This window comes from Exophiala xenobiotica (genome assembly GCF_000835505.1).
Source record: "Exophiala xenobiotica strain CBS 118157 unplaced genomic scaffold supercont1.2, whole genome shotgun sequence".
Taxonomy (NCBI): Eukaryota; Fungi; Ascomycota; class Eurotiomycetes; order Chaetothyriales; family Herpotrichiellaceae; genus Exophiala; species Exophiala xenobiotica.
Genome location: NW_013562493.1, coordinates 3,190,607 through 3,207,138, shown reverse-complemented (window position 1 = coordinate 3,207,138; position 16,532 = coordinate 3,190,607). Strand labels below are relative to the sequence as shown.

The 16,532-nt window shown below is 51.5% G+C and overlaps 7 protein-coding genes across 7 annotated transcripts; 3 read left to right on the top strand and 4 right to left on the bottom strand.

The window, feature by feature from the left end:
- Window positions 1–131: 131 nt before the first annotated feature.
- On the bottom strand, window positions 132–867 carry PV05_03378 (uncharacterized protein; the record flags this gene model as incomplete). The annotated part of the gene is made up of 2 exons (XM_013464015.1): window positions 132–620; window positions 676–867. 2 exons carry the CDS (start codon window positions 865–867, stop codon window positions 132–134), a joined length of 681 nt encoding a protein of 226 aa, XP_013319469.1.
- Window positions 868–1,355: 488 nt separating this feature from the next.
- Window positions 1,356–3,496, top strand: PV05_03377 (uncharacterized protein; the record flags this gene model as incomplete). Its single annotated transcript, XM_013464014.1, has 4 exons — window positions 1,356–1,982; window positions 2,041–2,064; window positions 2,120–2,799; window positions 2,845–3,496. 4 exons carry the CDS (start codon window positions 1,356–1,358, stop codon window positions 3,494–3,496), a joined length of 1,983 nt encoding a protein of 660 aa, XP_013319468.1.
- Window positions 3,497–3,903: 407 nt separating this feature from the next.
- Window positions 3,904–4,617, top strand: PV05_03376 (uncharacterized protein; the record flags this gene model as incomplete). The annotated part of the gene is made up of 1 exon (XM_013464013.1): window positions 3,904–4,617. One exon carries the CDS (start codon window positions 3,904–3,906, stop codon window positions 4,615–4,617), a length of 714 nt encoding a protein of 237 aa, XP_013319467.1.
- A 54-nt stretch (window positions 4,618–4,671) lies between these two features.
- PV05_03375 (uncharacterized protein) lies at window positions 4,672–6,941 on the bottom strand. Its single transcript, XM_013464012.1, has 2 exons — window positions 6,369–6,941; window positions 4,672–6,297 (listed from the first exon to the last, which is right to left on the bottom strand). Exon 2 carries the CDS (start codon window positions 6,216–6,218, stop codon window positions 5,280–5,282), a length of 939 nt encoding a protein of 312 aa, XP_013319466.1. The 5' UTR covers window positions 6,219–6,297; window positions 6,369–6,941; the 3' UTR covers window positions 4,672–5,279.
- A 531-nt stretch (window positions 6,942–7,472) lies between these two features.
- PV05_03374 (uncharacterized protein) lies at window positions 7,473–7,811 on the top strand (the record flags this gene model as incomplete). The annotated part of the gene is made up of 1 exon (XM_013464011.1): window positions 7,473–7,811. One exon carries the CDS (start codon window positions 7,473–7,475, stop codon window positions 7,809–7,811), a length of 339 nt encoding a protein of 112 aa, XP_013319465.1.
- A 1,063-nt stretch (window positions 7,812–8,874) lies between these two features.
- PV05_03373 (uncharacterized protein) lies at window positions 8,875–12,260 on the bottom strand (the record flags this gene model as incomplete). Its single annotated transcript, XM_013464010.1, has 4 exons — window positions 8,875–9,635; window positions 11,622–11,934; window positions 11,989–12,129; window positions 12,192–12,260. 4 exons carry the CDS (start codon window positions 12,258–12,260, stop codon window positions 8,875–8,877), a joined length of 1,284 nt encoding a protein of 427 aa, XP_013319464.1.
- A 505-nt stretch (window positions 12,261–12,765) lies between these two features.
- Window positions 12,766–14,014, bottom strand: PV05_03372 (uncharacterized protein). Its single transcript, XM_013464009.1, has one exon. The coding sequence runs from the start codon at window positions 13,819–13,821 to the stop codon at window positions 12,847–12,849; it is 975 nt and encodes a 324-aa protein (XP_013319463.1). The 5' UTR covers window positions 13,822–14,014; the 3' UTR covers window positions 12,766–12,846.
- Between the last annotated feature and the right edge of the window lie 2,518 nt (window positions 14,015–16,532).

Genomic DNA, 16,532 nt, shown 5'->3' with positions numbered 1-16,532 from the left:
TAATTCATTCGTCGACGCCTGTAAGCAGCCTCCCCTCCCACTGGAGTCATCAACATCAGATTCACTTGCCCAGTCGGCATTGCAAGCTCTTTTGACTAGCTTGTACCCGAAGGACTTATTTGCTGACCTGTTCATGTCCTATCCGCCACTTGGCCCACCCAAATATTGAACATCTCAAACTTGATCACAAATGTCTCGGTCGCACTCTCATACACCGCTTCCAGCTCGTTCAGAATACCTCGCAGTCCATCGACACGGTAGCGTTCGACATCCAAGGAGCCACCGTTATCGCTGCGTGGCGGTGGTGGGGGGGACTGCGTCGGCTCGCTTTTGACGTGGGACGGAGGGGCTGGGCCACGATCATCAGGCAATCTGATCAAGTACGGGTGCTGGCTGTTGAGGAAGGTGATGCCAGGTGACATGTATCGGGCTTCTCTGAGGTAGAACGGTAACACCAAGACGTCATCTCGGATCCATCCGTGGCTGCTGGCGATACGGTCAAGTCGAACCACCGGCTTCATTGCCCTCCACTCTTCTTGTTGGACGGCAGTCCACATTTTCGACACGTACAAAAGATCCGGGAGTGATCGACTTTCTTTGCACTGGATAACTGTGTACACCTGATTGATCCTGTCAGCAACGCCCATCAACATCCATGACTTGCGAAGACCTCACCATCCCGAGTCCTCTGGCACAGCAGAGATCCGTCAACGCAAGGGCAGCCGCAGCCGGCGCTGACAACACCACGGCTCCGGTCCCGTGTTTGAGTCTCGAATAGGCCTTCTTGAGAAGCAGTCTGCCATCTGCCTCTTCGTGACACCATGAGTCTTTGGGCGACATGTTTTCGATCAAGGGCTGTCGCGCCATCTTCCACGAACCTTTCTGGTAGAGTCTGTCAAGGTACCCTCTCGGCAGAAATTAGCACTCCAGAGATTTCCCAGGGCACAACGGACTTCAAGCGATCAGAGATTTCGTATCGGCCCTCTATCATTTATTCAATTGTGACATGGGCCACCTCTGCAACAGCAATCGGTCAAACAGGGGGCCTTTCAGCTTCTGCGAGCGTCTGTTGTGCGTCCGATCAAACTTGTTTGCCATCCCAAGACACGCCACTCACAGCAGGTGTTTACTTACTAATATCCTCGTATGCTTCGAACCAATACTGGAACCCTCCACGGAGAATCGAAAGCAAGCATCACCTCCTCCATCTTCCACAAGAGTCCGAATCGAGGCGCCTGAATTGATCATTTCGATTGCCTTTGCCCTCACCATTCTCAGCAGATACGCCGTCTGTCTACCTAGAACCTGCGCATTCCCCTCCTCCTCACCCGAAGAGCCTCTGCAGAGCGGGAATAATGTCGGTAATTACAACGGACTCGCTCAGTCGCCTTCATATCAAGTACAAACGACGTCTCAATACGTTTGCAGGGCCGTTCCTGTGGGAGGCAAGATGTTCCTGGCTTCTCCACGAGACAGTGCAGGAGTATGTGAGGGGAGGAGAAGGTGCTTCTGTCGACTGCGGCCTCGTGCTTCGCGACGATTACGACCCACTCTTAACAAAGTCACCCCTGGAAAAACTGAGCGCCGTGACCGAAGATGATAAAGGACACGGTCTGCTCCTCGGTCTGGACATGAAAACTATCCGGCCTCTGCCCACTCCATCATACCGGGGTAGTGTCTACTACTATCAAATCTCTATGAAAGAGGGACAAAATCAGTGCGCTGCCTTTATGGTGCAGAACCCTTCGGCACCACAGTGGGTTGCATTTGTTCCAGCATTCTACATCCACCGGTGGAAGGGCAAAGGAAAGACTGTCAGCAGCAGCGGAGAAACCCACGTCTATTTCCCGGAAATGCCGTTGTCGGATCGACCCACCGAACCCTTCCCAATGCCCCTGGGCGCCTTTCGTACTGCCATTGCCCATGCTCCCAGAGGCGATACGCTCTCTCTTGGCCTACCACCACGACAAAAGCAAACGGTGGTGAGTGAATTCTGCTTTTGATTACGGGACTAGAACGAAGAACTAACTCGCCGTTTAGGTCCAATCCATACAACGGGATCACGTACGATGACTGCCCGCAGCCCGCTACATGCAGTACCTCTGCTCTACTACCGCAGTCCAAAGTTTCTGATTTCGACGTGCTCAAAACCCTGCGGCAGACTTTCAATAGGTATTCGACGTCGTACCGCTTTGAAGAACTCACTTTACGACCATCCGTGGGTGATTTCAAGATCGTATATACTGGGAACTCTCGCCAATGTATTGTCGTTGAACTGAAACGAGGGCTCATGAGAATGCTTCCTTCTGGGATCGCCCATCACGAAGCGTTTCAGACAGAAGATCGTCCGGGTGAACCTAGACCCCTCTTTTCTCCATTCACCTGCTGGGACTGTTTGCTCAGCGTATCAGACAAGCGAGATTGGGCCCTTTTCATTCCGCAGGACGAAATCCCTGAACCGTGGTTTTACGCAAAGAGACATCAACGCTTACTTCTTCCGGCCCACATCGTCGCCAAGTATAGGGTCACATGGAGTCAAAAAGCGACAGAGCAAACCGTGCGAGATATCGAAAGATTACTGGATATGCGCCGAGGGCAAGGGTTAATGGGTTCCACAACACACAGACCTTTTGTTCCTGGGATGGAGGACCGTATTGGGTGGCTGCCGGACAAGGAGAAAGAACCGGAGACATCGTCGCTGAATCCCGCAAAACCACTGATCGGGACTGGACCGCGATGGTCGCGCAGGCAATATGAAGCCGCTCAGACAGCTTGGTTGAGGGTCTTGTGTGAGAAAAAGTAAGTATCGGGCCAAGCATGCAAACATTCTCTAAGAAATGCCAGGAAATACGGAGCCGTCTACGACCTTGGATATCACCCTTCTGGCACACATGTATTTGTGGCCGGCAAGTGGCAAGGACAACAACCTCCCAGCCTCATCTGCGACATTCCACCACATGCACGATTGCTCTTTCTGAACTTTGCGCAGGCCAGGAGTATCGAACAGATCGGAATCTGCGACCGACGACGCCAAGTACAGTTCTTGCATGCCACGCATGGTCTGAGCCCATCGATCTACATTATCAGCCCATACCCCCGGGAGTTCGAAGGCTTGAACCTCTACCGATACGTGGTGCCATCAGAGATCATCGCCGAGGACGACGTGCGTGAGGAGCTCAACCAGAAAGCCATCGACGCCGCTGTTGGGTGGTCAAAAATAACGCGAAATGCCCGCCCCATTGTTGACCGAGACAAATACTTCGTGGCAACGTTTGCGGTGCGTGAGGACGACATCGTCGACCAGTTTCGTCGCTTTGCTGAAGCTCGCCCGGCAACATCTGAGACCAGCCCTACAAGCCTACAAGCGGCGAACCCTAGGAAGTACTTTAGCACTCAGCGCGAAGCACTCAGGCAGTTCATACCATATCAAATGGGTCGAGTGGAATTCTTACGGGTGGTCGAAGCTGCAGAAGACGAGACGATAGATGATGTCTAGGACCGACCTTTCAGCATTTTGTGCCGCTGTGCTTTCAGAGGTTGTCAAGCATGTGGACGTGTATGGCGGCTCGGCTGACGAAGTCTGCTTTGTACCTTGCCTTGCCTAGGGAAGATGTGCGGGTTGCACTCGCCGGCCCGCTTTCACATCAGTCAGCTTCCCACGCCGCACAGAAGGCAGGTCACTAGGCACCACTTCGCCGCCCAGGCATATGATCAGTCAAGTAAATGAGGCGGTCAGTCGCCTATATAGGATGTCAAATATCTGGTTTATGAGTTCCTGCCGGGCATAAAGCCCTTCTCTTCCATATCCTCCTTTCAGACCATAAGAACAACATTCCGTCATCCAAAGAACACAACCAGCCGCAGCTGATACTGGCACCCACTCGGTCGGAAGATCCTAACACTATGGCGGTCGACTCGCTCAGACGAGTTGGACGTCCCGCGTCGAAACCGAAAGACCAAAAGTGGCGCGACCGACCAAATCACCTTAGCGAAGCGGGTCCTTGGCTCAAGCCCAAGACTGTGACCCCTCAAAACAGCAAGACAATCTATACCGCACCCCAGGAGATCTCAGTCTCATCGAGCCAGCGAAATCCACTCACCAAGCAGTCTCGCAAGCGAAGTGCCCCGAAGAAGCCGAAGAAAGGGGTGGAAAGCGAGCCAAAAGCACCGAAGGCAGCCAAGGCACCAAAACCACCAAAACCACCAAAGGCACCAAAGGCCTCGAAAGTCTCGAAAGCATCAAAAGCCTCGAAGGCTGGAGACAAGGCCTCTCAGAAGGTTCGTGAGGCAAGGTGTCAAAAGGCCATAGCCACCGAACTCGTCAATATTCCTCACAATACCGTGAAAGACACGGCGCCGATCCCAGTCATTGCCGAATCAAAAAACAAAGACGATGGCTCAACGGTGAAAGGACCGACACTACCAAAACAAGCAACAGGGGTAACGAACCGCAAGCACTCTCTCAAAAATAAGCGAGGTCTGCAAAGAGGTGACGGAGACATCCGAGAATTCTTTGTCAGCACTGATAAAGGACAGCATGGGGAGACCGGGACCAAGCGAAAGCAATCTGGCGACGATGCAAAGGGAGGCCCGGCGGCAAAGAAGCAGAAATTGTGATTCCACGGAAGGCCAGGAACAATTCGGGGAGAGAGTTCTGTCACAGAGAATAGCAATTGACCTTCTACTAATAGCATACCTCACATAATGAAGAAACATGGTGAAAGCTTCTCAGACTTGTACATCGTTTCATGTTCCCAAGGCCTCTTCCTCCGCATCACCAAACACGAACATCTCAAGCCGTCTACTTAGATCTTGCTGACGTTCGCGGGACTCTAACCCGTTCTTTGCAGTGGCGCCGTCCAAATCGTACTCCGACATCCACGCGTGCTCCAGCTGCAGTTTCTGGTCGTCGATAATACTTTGCTCCAAGACCGACTCTGGGGCGATGAGGCGATAGACGCGACAGCGGTCTGTCTCACTTCCAAAGCGGCGAAGTATATCCTTCAACACCTGTAGCTTGCCGTTGGTGGCCACTATCTCCGGCATCAGGTGGTAGACAGGTGACTTCTCTGGTTCGAGATGCCATCCCTTTTGCACGATGCTGTCAAACGTCAAATCTCGCCAACATTTGAGGAGGACTAGGCCTGGAACCGTAGCCAGCACGTTGGATTGATAGGCATTGTCAAGGAGCTGCTGCAGGCTCATGGTGGGCGTGCCATGAGGATGCAATTGGATGTCCTCTGGTTTGATGTCTGACTTGAGGAATGGCTGAACGTCGTCTAGTGAGAAGCGCTGACCCGGCGGGTGGGACATTGTACGTCGTAGCACTCCAGTGGAGGGATATCGGTCAGTAGCTTGCCGTTTTGTCGTGTCTCGACCCGGCGCCGTAAGCAGTAGGCGGCCCAAAGAGCGCGCACCGTACCAATGACCTCTTCTTTGTCCTCGTCTAGGTACGCACCCGATTGCTTCTCTGATTCACGTAGTTGACGATATCGCTCGCCGAGACTGTCGAGCAGAGTAGGATCGGCGAAATGTCTGCACTCGGGATGCCGGGAAATTTCTGGACTGACCAGGTTGATGGTCTTGACGCTCCCTAGCATGTCACAGACGCCATTGCGAAGCGCCGGCGTGGCTGTGATGATAACAACGCTTGGTGGCTCCCGGCGACCTGACATATGTGACTTGACGATCTGATAAAACTGCGCTGCATAGTTCGGAGTGACATGAGACTCGTCTCGGAGGATGCGGCCCCAGTGCGGATCGCCCGAGTATGACTTTCCGGTCTTGCTCCGCCTGTCGTACCATATCTGCAACCGGGTCTTGTATGACTGGACTGACGTCACCACGATCAACGCCTCCGCCGAGATTGTAGATGGAATTGGTCTTGATCTTTCTGGATGATCGAGATTCTCTTGCGCTGGGACAAGGAGACTCGACATTTCCTCTTCCGTCAGCATCAGGTCTTCGAAATCATGGTGTTGGATACGCAGTCGCACACTCGTGGTTGTGGACACCTTGAGCTCTTTCCACTCGGAGTGCCAATTGCCCAAAAGGCTTGCTGGAACCAGGACGAGACTGGCACCGGGAAGAGGTTCGAGCCGCATTCTTCTTGTGACCGAATGTTCCTGGTAGTAGTATGCGATAGGCGACTTGGAATGCGACGGACACAATGCGTCTTGCGGTTGCACGTAGTCACTAGAGCTCTGGCGGCAATGCATCTCAGGGTGTTGTTCAATATGGTGGCGATTTTCGAGAAACGAAATAGTTAAACAACATGTAGAGACAGGCGGTGGTTGTCTAGGACCAGGGTTAGCCGACGAAGCCATGTTCAGAGAGTTATAATAGGGGAATAGGCCGAGGAGACATACCTTGCCAAGTCCCATCATATCCGCTAGCATCATCCCACGGCGTGGTCCACGTTCATGGCACAGTAGATGAAAGGCTCCGTACAACTGAAAATGGTAGAATTTGCGTCCGATACCCTCAATCTCGATCTATGCTTGAGTCCTCGTGAGGCCGACCTCAATACGACTGTCAGATTTGATGAATTGGAACGCGGCCTTTTAAAGATCGGGGTCGAAGTGCTCGCAAGCCGCGTGGAAATCTGGGTCCCCAAGCCGGATATCTGCTATCCTCTGAACCGGAGCCGGAAGCTCAATCTTCTTTCCTATATTGAGATCTTTAGACCGATAAGAAAGTTTCCTAGAATTCATTCGAGATGAGGCTTCAAGATGCTTCACAATGATGTCGATCTCTTCGTCGCTGAGAGGTGTGATCTGCCTTGGCAGCTGGCTAAGGAGCACTTTGCCATGCGACATAGTTCTCTTCTTGAATGGATAAGACGAAGGGAGTTAGTTAGAGACAGCGAGAGACCGGGAAAGAGATATCTTAGGAGATGAGGAGGAGAAGGAGAGTAATGACGAAGAAGGACGAAGAAACCTAATAGGAGACAGTGGATGTAAAGCGAATTGGTTCTTTCTACCCTTTTCCATGGACTTTGTAACCGCATAGGAATGCTGCTTAGCAAACATTGTACGCTTGACACCCTTTGAAGGCGGATGGTGGAGCGCAAGAGCATGTTTGCGGGTGATGCTTCGCTAGTCTCGTCAGCCTCGCTAGGTACGTGATTCACGTGATAAACCCCATAATGGCGTCAAATCACGTGAACAAAAATAAAAATTGAGATAAGTTAAAATTACTCAAACCTCCTCAACAAAGAATCTGTTCGGGCTGATACCAAACATCCGACAATACCCGAGATGATGTCCTGGCCGAGCGGTTAAGGCGACACCCTGCTACTCCACGTTCAGTTGAGGTGTTCTCTTCGGAGGCACAGGTTCGGTTAGTATATTTCATCTATTCAGTCAACAATAACTAACATTCATCAAAGAATCCTGTGGACATCGATTCATTTTCTTTTTTGATTTTTTTTTTTTCACCGCTTATGGCGCAGCGGCTACCGGTGCGTGGCCATGAAAGTGTACGAGCGGGATTCCCAAAAGGAACTTGAGATATATCGCCATTTCAACTCCTACACGACCGAGTATGTTGGCTCGACGCTGGTACGGACTGCCTTCGAATTCTTCGACATTGAGACACCCACAGGCCATCATCCGTGCATTATTCACAAACCTCTTGGGATGAGCCTGGCAGGACTTAAGGGCGAGACCCGGCGGAAGTTCGCCGAAGATCTTCCCAAACTCACCTTGACTCACATCTTTCTTGCTCTTGACTTCCTACGTTCTAAAAGCCGGCGTCATTCATACTGGTATGGCCCTCGCCCCGGCATCATGCTCATCTGGGTGAGTTAGATGTCCAAGAGAAAAACATCATGCTAGCAATGGAAGACTTCGAAAAGGACGAGCTGGAACATTCTTGCCCTCGGAAGATGCTGCACCGGACTCCCAGAAGCACGACCATTGGCAAAGCAACTTCCTCAATGATTCTTCTTCCACGTCATCATATGAGCGACGTGGTCGAGAACCTCAGGATGCGATCATTCATTTACGATCAAAGCCCAGCGAAAGAGTCTGGAACCATACCGTATTTCAGCCTGCGAAACTCACGGATCCTGAAAATGCAATCCTCAGTAGGTAGTCCTGGGCGTCCTATGGTTAGTTCAAATGAGCCCTCACATACCGCTCCTTCTTGCTCTGAGCACCTTTGCAACAGGCGTCCGCCAGTATCTTGGGTAGTTGCCGAGGAAGATGGTGCCTCATTGGTGGTGCCAAGTATACCGCCCATAAAGCGCTTAAAAGTTAGGCTATCTGACTACCTATCTCGCCTATAAGTTTTGGCACTCTCGGGTCTATTAGTTAAGATCTTATAGGTGATAGTCTTGGCACTCGGAGCATCAACAAATCTCACTGAAAGAGTATCGAAAAGCGCATCTTTCAGACTGCCGGCGTACAATATGTCAGCGTTAAATCTAGAAAAGCCCAGTATCAGTTGAAGTCCTATGAAGCAGGCCTTTTAATCTGACAGAGGTATTGGTATGACACGAATTTCACGGCTTGTTCGTTGCTTGTACAACTGTGCGATCTTCGGTACCGTCCTGCACAAGCCTAGGACTATTGTTTGTCCTTGACAAGTTTCATCTCCCCGCGCGCAGATTCCTCATGGGATACTGGCTTCTGATACCTCAAGATGAGGTCTGTGAACAGCTACGAAGACGATACATCCGCTATCACCTCGCACAGCCTAGGGCTTGCCACGGCATGCCATCTTCCGAAAATGTGCCAGTCGTCGGCTTCACCCACCAGACATAGGGCCCCTACATAGATTGGCATACGCAGAGGAGAAAGCCTAGAAAGCGACGCATTATCAGGCAAGAGCCAGAGAATACTGGAAAGGCAAATCTTACCTAGACTCTCCTTAAAGAGCACCACAGAACAAGAACTTCAGCTTCCCAATCCAGTCCTCAAGCTTCGTGGCGGTGAGAGGGTCTCGGAACAGTGGCGACGTACTCAGAAACTTGGCCAGTTGTTGCAAATCGAGCCTCTCCGTGTCCCAGAAAGTCGAGGAGAGCTGCCCAGACGGAATGACTGCACAACTGAACAGGACAAGCCAGAGGCTCATTTTCCAGTGGAAAGGACGCGAAGTGCTTTGGTCCAGCGTTGTCGCTGTCACTGGTGGAGGGCAGTCATCGGCAACCTGAAGTTGGCTCATTTCCTCAAGGTTGTGCCTCAATTGGCTCATTTCCTCAAGGTTGTGCCTCAATTGGCTGCGCAGCTCCTCGATGTCGAAGGGCCCATCTGGGAAGGCCAAGTCAAAGGCTGAGGCACAGCCGTTCCAGCTGATCATCTGTTCTGTTCGTTCATCCTGGAGCCCCTTGTAGTCCTCCGTTCCCACCTTGGGAAGCCATGCATCTTCTTCCCTTTCGAGGAAGTCCTCCAGCGATCTCGGGTCGCCGATTTTGTAGTGGACACTGGACACGGCTGTCAAAGAGCACAATATGAGCAGGCTCTGCTTCAATGTGAGTTCGCCAGTGGTACCGGTAAGACTTTCCTGTTCGCCAGAAGTTGAATGTCCGTCAATATCCTCTTCTCCAGAAGTTGAATGTGCGTCAATGACCTGCATTTCCGTTGAATCAAAGACGATTGATCCGGTAGCCACTGTCAAGCGTGCCCGTAAGGCTGCACGGTTTCAGAAGTCGACCAGGAGCCTGCCTTGGAAGGCGCAAAAATACTGCTCAGAGGTGGAGTGAAAGAGAACAGAAGAAGACGGACGAAACAGAATGACGGAACAGTCGAGTTACTACAGGTCAAAAACGGTGCAAAGTGAACATCGACTCTCCCTTGGGTGCCAACAGCCTGGCCAGAAGATCAAATTTCTTTGATCAGGCTGAAAGGTGAGCTGAATCTTTCAACCAGAGAATGTCCGGACACGGTACTCGATCTTGATGCAATTGATGCAGTGCATCGTGGTCTCATGTAGTCAAACAAGCCACCAGGACGTCAGTGTCAACCACCAACCTCGTCCATTGGCAGACTGTTGATCCACCCCTGTCGAGTCTCTCCAATGTTCTCTTGACAACAAAACGTGGCTGCATGCAATCTCAGACACATGCCTTCCGAACACTGACGATCCTAGATCCGAAGATTGGTCTCTCTCTTCACAGGCTCGGTTGTTACATCCTTAGCTGAAATACTAGATGATGCAGGTGCTGACTTCAAATCCCAGCCGAACCATCTGGGCAACACTCTTCTCACCACGCTCTTCGCCATAGTCGTCCTCGGGTTTCTGATGAATGTTTCTGGGTACATCTATCGATAGTATGACCGAAGTCTGTCCTTTGTTTGACGGTGTGAGAATTGAACAACATCCCGAAATTACTTGTACATAGCCCCAAGTAGAGATACCAACTGCAAGTGAGTTTGTCAACGCCTAATTCTCCATGTCGTCAACATGAGTATGGCCACTGCGGAAACCCCCAGGCCGGGGTAGCATGCACGTATCCTTGAGGTCCAGGGCCCGGCTCATACATGAAGCCACGTGCATACTGCTGACTGGCACTTTGTGCGACTATGTCCCGATTCTGGAACTGCTGTACAGACGTCCAATGCTGTTCAGCTTCCGGATATGCGATCTGGACACTCGCAGGGTAAACATTGGTTGGCCAGGCGTACCCAATACGAGGTTGATCAAAGCTGGGGAGAGCTTGCAATCCGTTAGGTAACATTGGTAACATTGGAGCAGGAACACACTCTCTGGGTGCATAGTCGGGTCTGTTAACTTGTTCAGACGTAGTGCTCTCGACCCAGTTCAGTTGTCCTGTTGAATCTGGGCATGAAGCAGGTTGATTCGAGACGTTGGAAGCATTCTCGCTAATATTGCTGTGAGATCTCTCATCCCTCTGGCCAGAAGAAGCGCAAGAGCCTCGACGAGATTCTAGCCTCGCCATCGATGGAGTTGCCGCCACGTTCAAAGTTGGGGAATCATGTGACGCTGTCAAGGTGTCCTGGAGCCTTTTGTGTATGTTCCTGATTTCTGCTTTGTTGCCACCTCCTGAGAGGAGGAATGAACATGCAGAATATGCACCAAAAAGGCGAGGGAAGGTTGGAGCAACGGCCTTGTGAATGGTGTACATTTTTACAATATGGTGTGCCAATCCAACGATTACGTTGCATTCATCTTCGGTCGGGCGGGGATCATGGCCATAATACAGTGGTGGTCGAGTCTGTTTCGCTACCGCGATGCGACAGCGGAGGGCCATCGACAAAAGCAGAACTTCAAATTCATGTTCCAGAATGGTTTGCAACAAATCAAGATCTTCCGTCCGGAGTTGGCAGAGTTTGCTGTGACATGTTTGTAATCGCAATAGGTATGACTCGAGTACAGAGTCGTCTTGAGGCTGACACGTGGTGTGACAGATTTCCATCGAACATAGAGATATCTCTATGATAATGTTGTGAAGGCGGAACTCTTTGCCATTCAAGCGGTGGTTTCCTGGGTAAGGTACCTTCGATTGTGGGGGTGAATGAGGACGACGACCAAGAAGGAAGCTCAATTGCGCATCGAGGTCCAGAAGCATCCACCAGATACGGCGAAAGAATTCATGGTCTCCGTATGCTTCGGTCGTTAGCTGAGTAGAGAAGTCACTCAGGAGGACTGGCACCTACTTTCTTTCAAGGCTTCTGCAGAACGAATGACACTAGGAAGCTTGATCCAAGCGGCTTTGACATGACCGGCATCCAGGAGTTGTCGAGTGGATAGATATCTTGGGTAAAGTTCGCTCAAAGGGTTGTCACGCTCTGTACGTTGTCGAAGATATGAACGGAAGGGTATCTTAGCTATCGAGTATTCGAGGTTGAAGTCTGAGGTCTGATCAGGTTCGAGGCTGAAGTCCGAGGACTGATCAGGTTTGAACCTGGAGGTGAGCAGCGCAAGAGAATCAAATCTCGTTCGTTGTTGTCCGATTTGTTGGGACTTGAACTGCAGGACTCGTTAGGGAGGTCAATTATTATATCGAGACAGCGTTGGACTTACCGCTATGAGGTCGTGTGCTAGTGAGAAATGCTCGGGAAGCGGCACATTTGGAAGAGGAAGTGTAGGTGAGACCTCAAGATAAGAACACTCAAGCCTGGTGTTCTTGTGGATACATCGTATGCATGGATCTCCTCCACTGCACTACCACAAGTTGTTAGTATTTTCGGCTTTGACGATGCAGTAAGAGAAAGATGTACCTTTACCTTCCTTCGTCGACAAGGTTGGCATGCAATTATCATCCTCCTTTTCCGTTTTGGATTATCACGAGCCATTGTTCACGGCACGCAAAGAATGTGTCTCATACGGTGGAAATCCAGATAGTGTAAGTCGACTCCAAGAATATCTGAAGTCTGCTTCAAATAGTTGGTTCCAGGAAGGCCGGCTGCTTGTGCGCCAAAAGATTTCCTGCCGAGGGCAAGAGCGCCTACTTAAGGGACTCGTCTCTGGCCTCCCTGGGAGAAGCCATGCACGCACCCTGACATCACCATCCAGGTAAACCACTTCTTGAAATGTAGGTGTGGCACCCGGGGACGGGGAGAAGGGAAGACATATGGTTGGTGTAAGCTATACTAGGTGGCGTTTCAGAAACCTCACTCTCGATGCAGGGATACTCCACGGCCAGGACTCAGGAGGTCGTAATCCAGGATCTACTAGGCTTGGAACGGCTAAAGAACCACCATCAGATGAAGCAGCTTTTCAGCCTCACAAATAGGTTCAAACACTAAGACGTAACCTGGTCAGAGTGCATGGCCTTGGATTGGAGCAGGGTAGGCAATGGCCAAATCAAATGAGTGACATTTCCTACACCATGTAGTCATGGTCAGCTGCAATACTGTCTGATGCTGGATGTACGTATTCCTAGTCAGTCAATCCCCAGGGCTGCGCTCGCAAGAACTCCTGCAGCTCAAATTTGGCTGTCTTTGCCTCGGGGACATTGAGAATCTTCCCAACATCCATCACATCATCATCTTTGTAGAAGTAGACACCCCAAAGATTGAGGTCCGCAATCTCAAAATCAACTGCAAACCGCTCCTGGTGCAAACGCGCACAAACACCGAATGAAACCGTAACATAAGTGGTGCCTTTCTTCGCGAAAGCATCAGTGATCTGCCCAGAAACATGGGTGATGCCGGCCTTTGAGGGTTTCCCCAATTCATCGATCATGACTGAGACTTGTGATAGTTCTGGGTCCATGATACGCTTGTGGAGGTGGAGCGCCATAATTTCAGCCCATGCAGATGATGGATCGCCTCGAACGTTCAGTTGGCCGGACACTTCATTCGAGTGGGCCTTTTTGACATACTCCATCAGGCACTTGAAATCCCCGGCGGGAAGAGATGAGCGGAAGGTCGGCGCCGGACAAAAGGACAGTGCCATGGACAAAGGGTACGCACTGGCCGGCGTGAGGATCACGCCGCGTTCATGTGCACTGGCCAGAAAAGCTGTCTCGGCACGCTCCGAGCCGAAGCAGAGATGAGGTGTCTCATTGTAGTAGACGAAGAGATATTCCGAGTCCACTCCGAAGTAGTCTCCTCCCAGCTTGCATTTGCGAGGGCCGGAGGCGAGTGGGCCTGGGACCATCAAACTGGCGATGACGGTCCCATCAGTAGGCTTGTCATGGCCCGTACACCCAGAGAGGTACATGACATCAGTGACAAGGCTCCCAGCACCAACGGCAGGATTTTCGTCATGAGGACAGAGGTTGATGTATTCTTCGCCCTCCGAGTCTGAAACAGGTGAGTTTGGCGTGTTCTGAGTCTTTGGCAAGTTCTGAGTCTTTGACATGTTCTGAGTCTTTGGCATGGTCTCAGTCTTTGACATGGTCTTATTCATGAAGGAGTAAATGTGGTGCGAAGGGATGATGGAGGATTGGGAAGCGAGGGAAGGCTGATCCTGTTCATATAGCACACACAGTGAGGGAGAAAAGACAGGTCGGTTGGGCAGCTGCCAGCGGGGACAGCCAGGCGCCTCGAAAGTCAAGCCCAACGATTGGAGACACTGACGGGGAATGCTAGATGCAAGGCAGCCAGAAGGCAGCTTGCGTACCTTCCGATTGAATGCCTTGCGCATGGTCCGAGATTCGATATCAGTAATATTGGCCGCCACCTCCTCCTCCTCTTGCATTGAGCGTGTGAGCGGAGGTACATGATAGGTCGTGCACCAGAGAGAAAGTGACAGGTCAAGGCGTCGAAAAATATGACCAATGTTTGATGCTGATGCTGATGTCAACAGTGCATAGAGGTTGGAATGTCCGTGGTCGATCCAAGGGTTGTTCGGGCTCTTGGAGGTGTGCCACGGGACGAAGCTCGCGGCGGAGACTCTCCAAGAACGGAGAATGTGCTTCGTACACCTCGTATTCCGCCAGAGACATGCATCACGATTCGCTAGTCACCAGAAGGTGGCGCTGGTGACCCGATATCAACCCTGCCGCGAAGTCTGGCGGTGAAGAGGTGCAGGGAGCTGAAATGCTTCACGCTTAACCTAGACCGTCGAATTTCTTGACAATCCAAGGTAGGTAAAGCGTGCATTTTCCAGGTGTCTGAGGGCTCCCCAGCCATCCTCACAAATCGTCGAGGACCACGAAAGTGGGTGGATTCATCGACTTCCTCCAATCATGGTCTTTTCGAGGAGGCCTTGGTAAGGAAAATACCAATACCAGTACCGTCGCTGGACGAGAAGCGATTGATGCCGCGGCAGAATCCAATTCTTCGCACTGTCATTCAAGATCTCAGCCTTATCATACCTCCAAGGCATGACCAGAACACGAGAACTACCGGTGCAAAATCTGCCATGGACAAAGTGAAAAAGTACTGGGTCAAGACTGCACTTCTACCCCTGCTGGCAGAATGGAAGGCAATCCAGCATCGTATCTAGTACGTGGACCCTCCATCGCGACACACACATGTCGTGACTGCGCATGACAAAGAAGCCAATCATCTCTTGGCGGACCTGAAGCATCCAGGCTGGGGAGCTTGCTTCGAAGATGAACCGCTCAAGCGAAACAACTTATACGTCAGAGGCAGGCAGATAGCATCCACTATGCCTTTCGCCCATTGTTTCCCTACTATCTCGTGTCTCTCCACGGGAGAAGCAATGGTGATGAGGAAGAATTTCCACGCGGCAACGCCATACAAGGCGCCTGCAAAGGCGTATCGGCAGCTCCAAGTCTCGGAGCCTTCAGAGGGATTGGTTCGGCACCTGCAAATCGGGTGAAAGACAGGCAGAATTTCCATCTCACTGGTGCATTACTTGGAGAAAGCGTCCGCCTCATATCAATGAGTTAGAATCGATCCACCATTTCTGCTCGGTGATGCTCACAGATGAATCCAGATGGCTAGCAATCCTCCCTCACACAAAATCCACTGTGGCTGAGGTCCTCATGTCCTGTCAACTCAGTGGAATATCAAAGCATACCAGCCCGCGAATGCGATGGCAGGTTCGGTCAGACGAGATCAGATCCAACCGTCTGGCCTATTCATCGAGACCGCAGCACCTTCGGCAGTGTCTCTACCGACCCTTCTTGGCCCATTTTCCGGCCCAACTATTGAGCCAGATCAAATCGTCGGCGCTGCACCGCTGACTGCACTCTCGTGCACAGGTCCTCTACCTCATACGGAATAAACGTTCCAGCGACATCGCCAATACGGACGAGGAGTCCTTCGGTTCCGTCGAGGACGAGAATGCCACCTGGTTCCAGACTGCAAGGGCGGGTCACGGTCTGCCGAAATCAATGAGCTACTTCCCTAGGCTTTAGCGCTTCCAGACACGAGAAGCCCGTCGCAAATCCCACGCCCGAACCCGATCGGTTCCTTCTCCCGCAGTAGCAGAAGCAATGTCTCGCTCGCGGCCAGAGGACATTCGGATTCCCCAAGCGCAGACAGGAAGCAATGGGTATGGTTCTCTCCTTGCAGGAAGGACAGAAATCAAAGAGAACCGGCACAGGCCTGAGTGCTGGTCGATCTGAGGGCAGGCTGACACTACCGTAAGAGATCTCAAGGTGTAGGAGAGACATACTGTCGAAGGCGCAACAAGTACGTCCATAGACTCGGCAGGAGCCAACGTCACACCTGACTTGGCACATGAGTTGTTGGTGCACTCTCTTTGTACTGGTTTGCCCAAGATGATACTGACCATTGTGAAGTACCGTCATCCCATATTTCGTTAGGCATATAGACAGAGATTGCAAGGAATGATTAACACGTGTAGAGAAGGAGGGTTTAAACGCGCACGTTGAGCAAGTGGTAGGACGAGATCTTGACGCTAGCATGGATTCACGTTCTCAACGAAGAAATATCTTGTTGTTTCTCAATCGAAGCATAAGGGACAGCTCGTGGCCGACAGCAGCCCAGAGGGTACACATTATCACGACCAGCGTATGCAGTGTCGGCCGCGCTGAAGGTCGAGGTGTTCTCATCGCCATCAGAGGAACACATTGTTTGTTTCAATGTTTGATGATTTCCCTCACCATTCTCTAGGGCTTAGAGCGGCGTGGCAGTATAATAGGGCGGCGTCACCAACCATCCCAAAGAAGGGGGAGCTGGTAA

Excerpts from the sequence above, each read along its gene's own strand:
- PV05_03372 (XM_013464009.1), bottom strand. The coding sequence starts at position 13,821 with ATGAATAAGACCATGTCAAAGACTGAGACCATGCCAAAGACTCAGAAC.
- PV05_03375 (XM_013464012.1), bottom strand. The coding sequence starts at position 6,218 with ATGCATTGCCGCCAGAGCTCTAGTGACTACGTGCAACCGCAAGACGCA.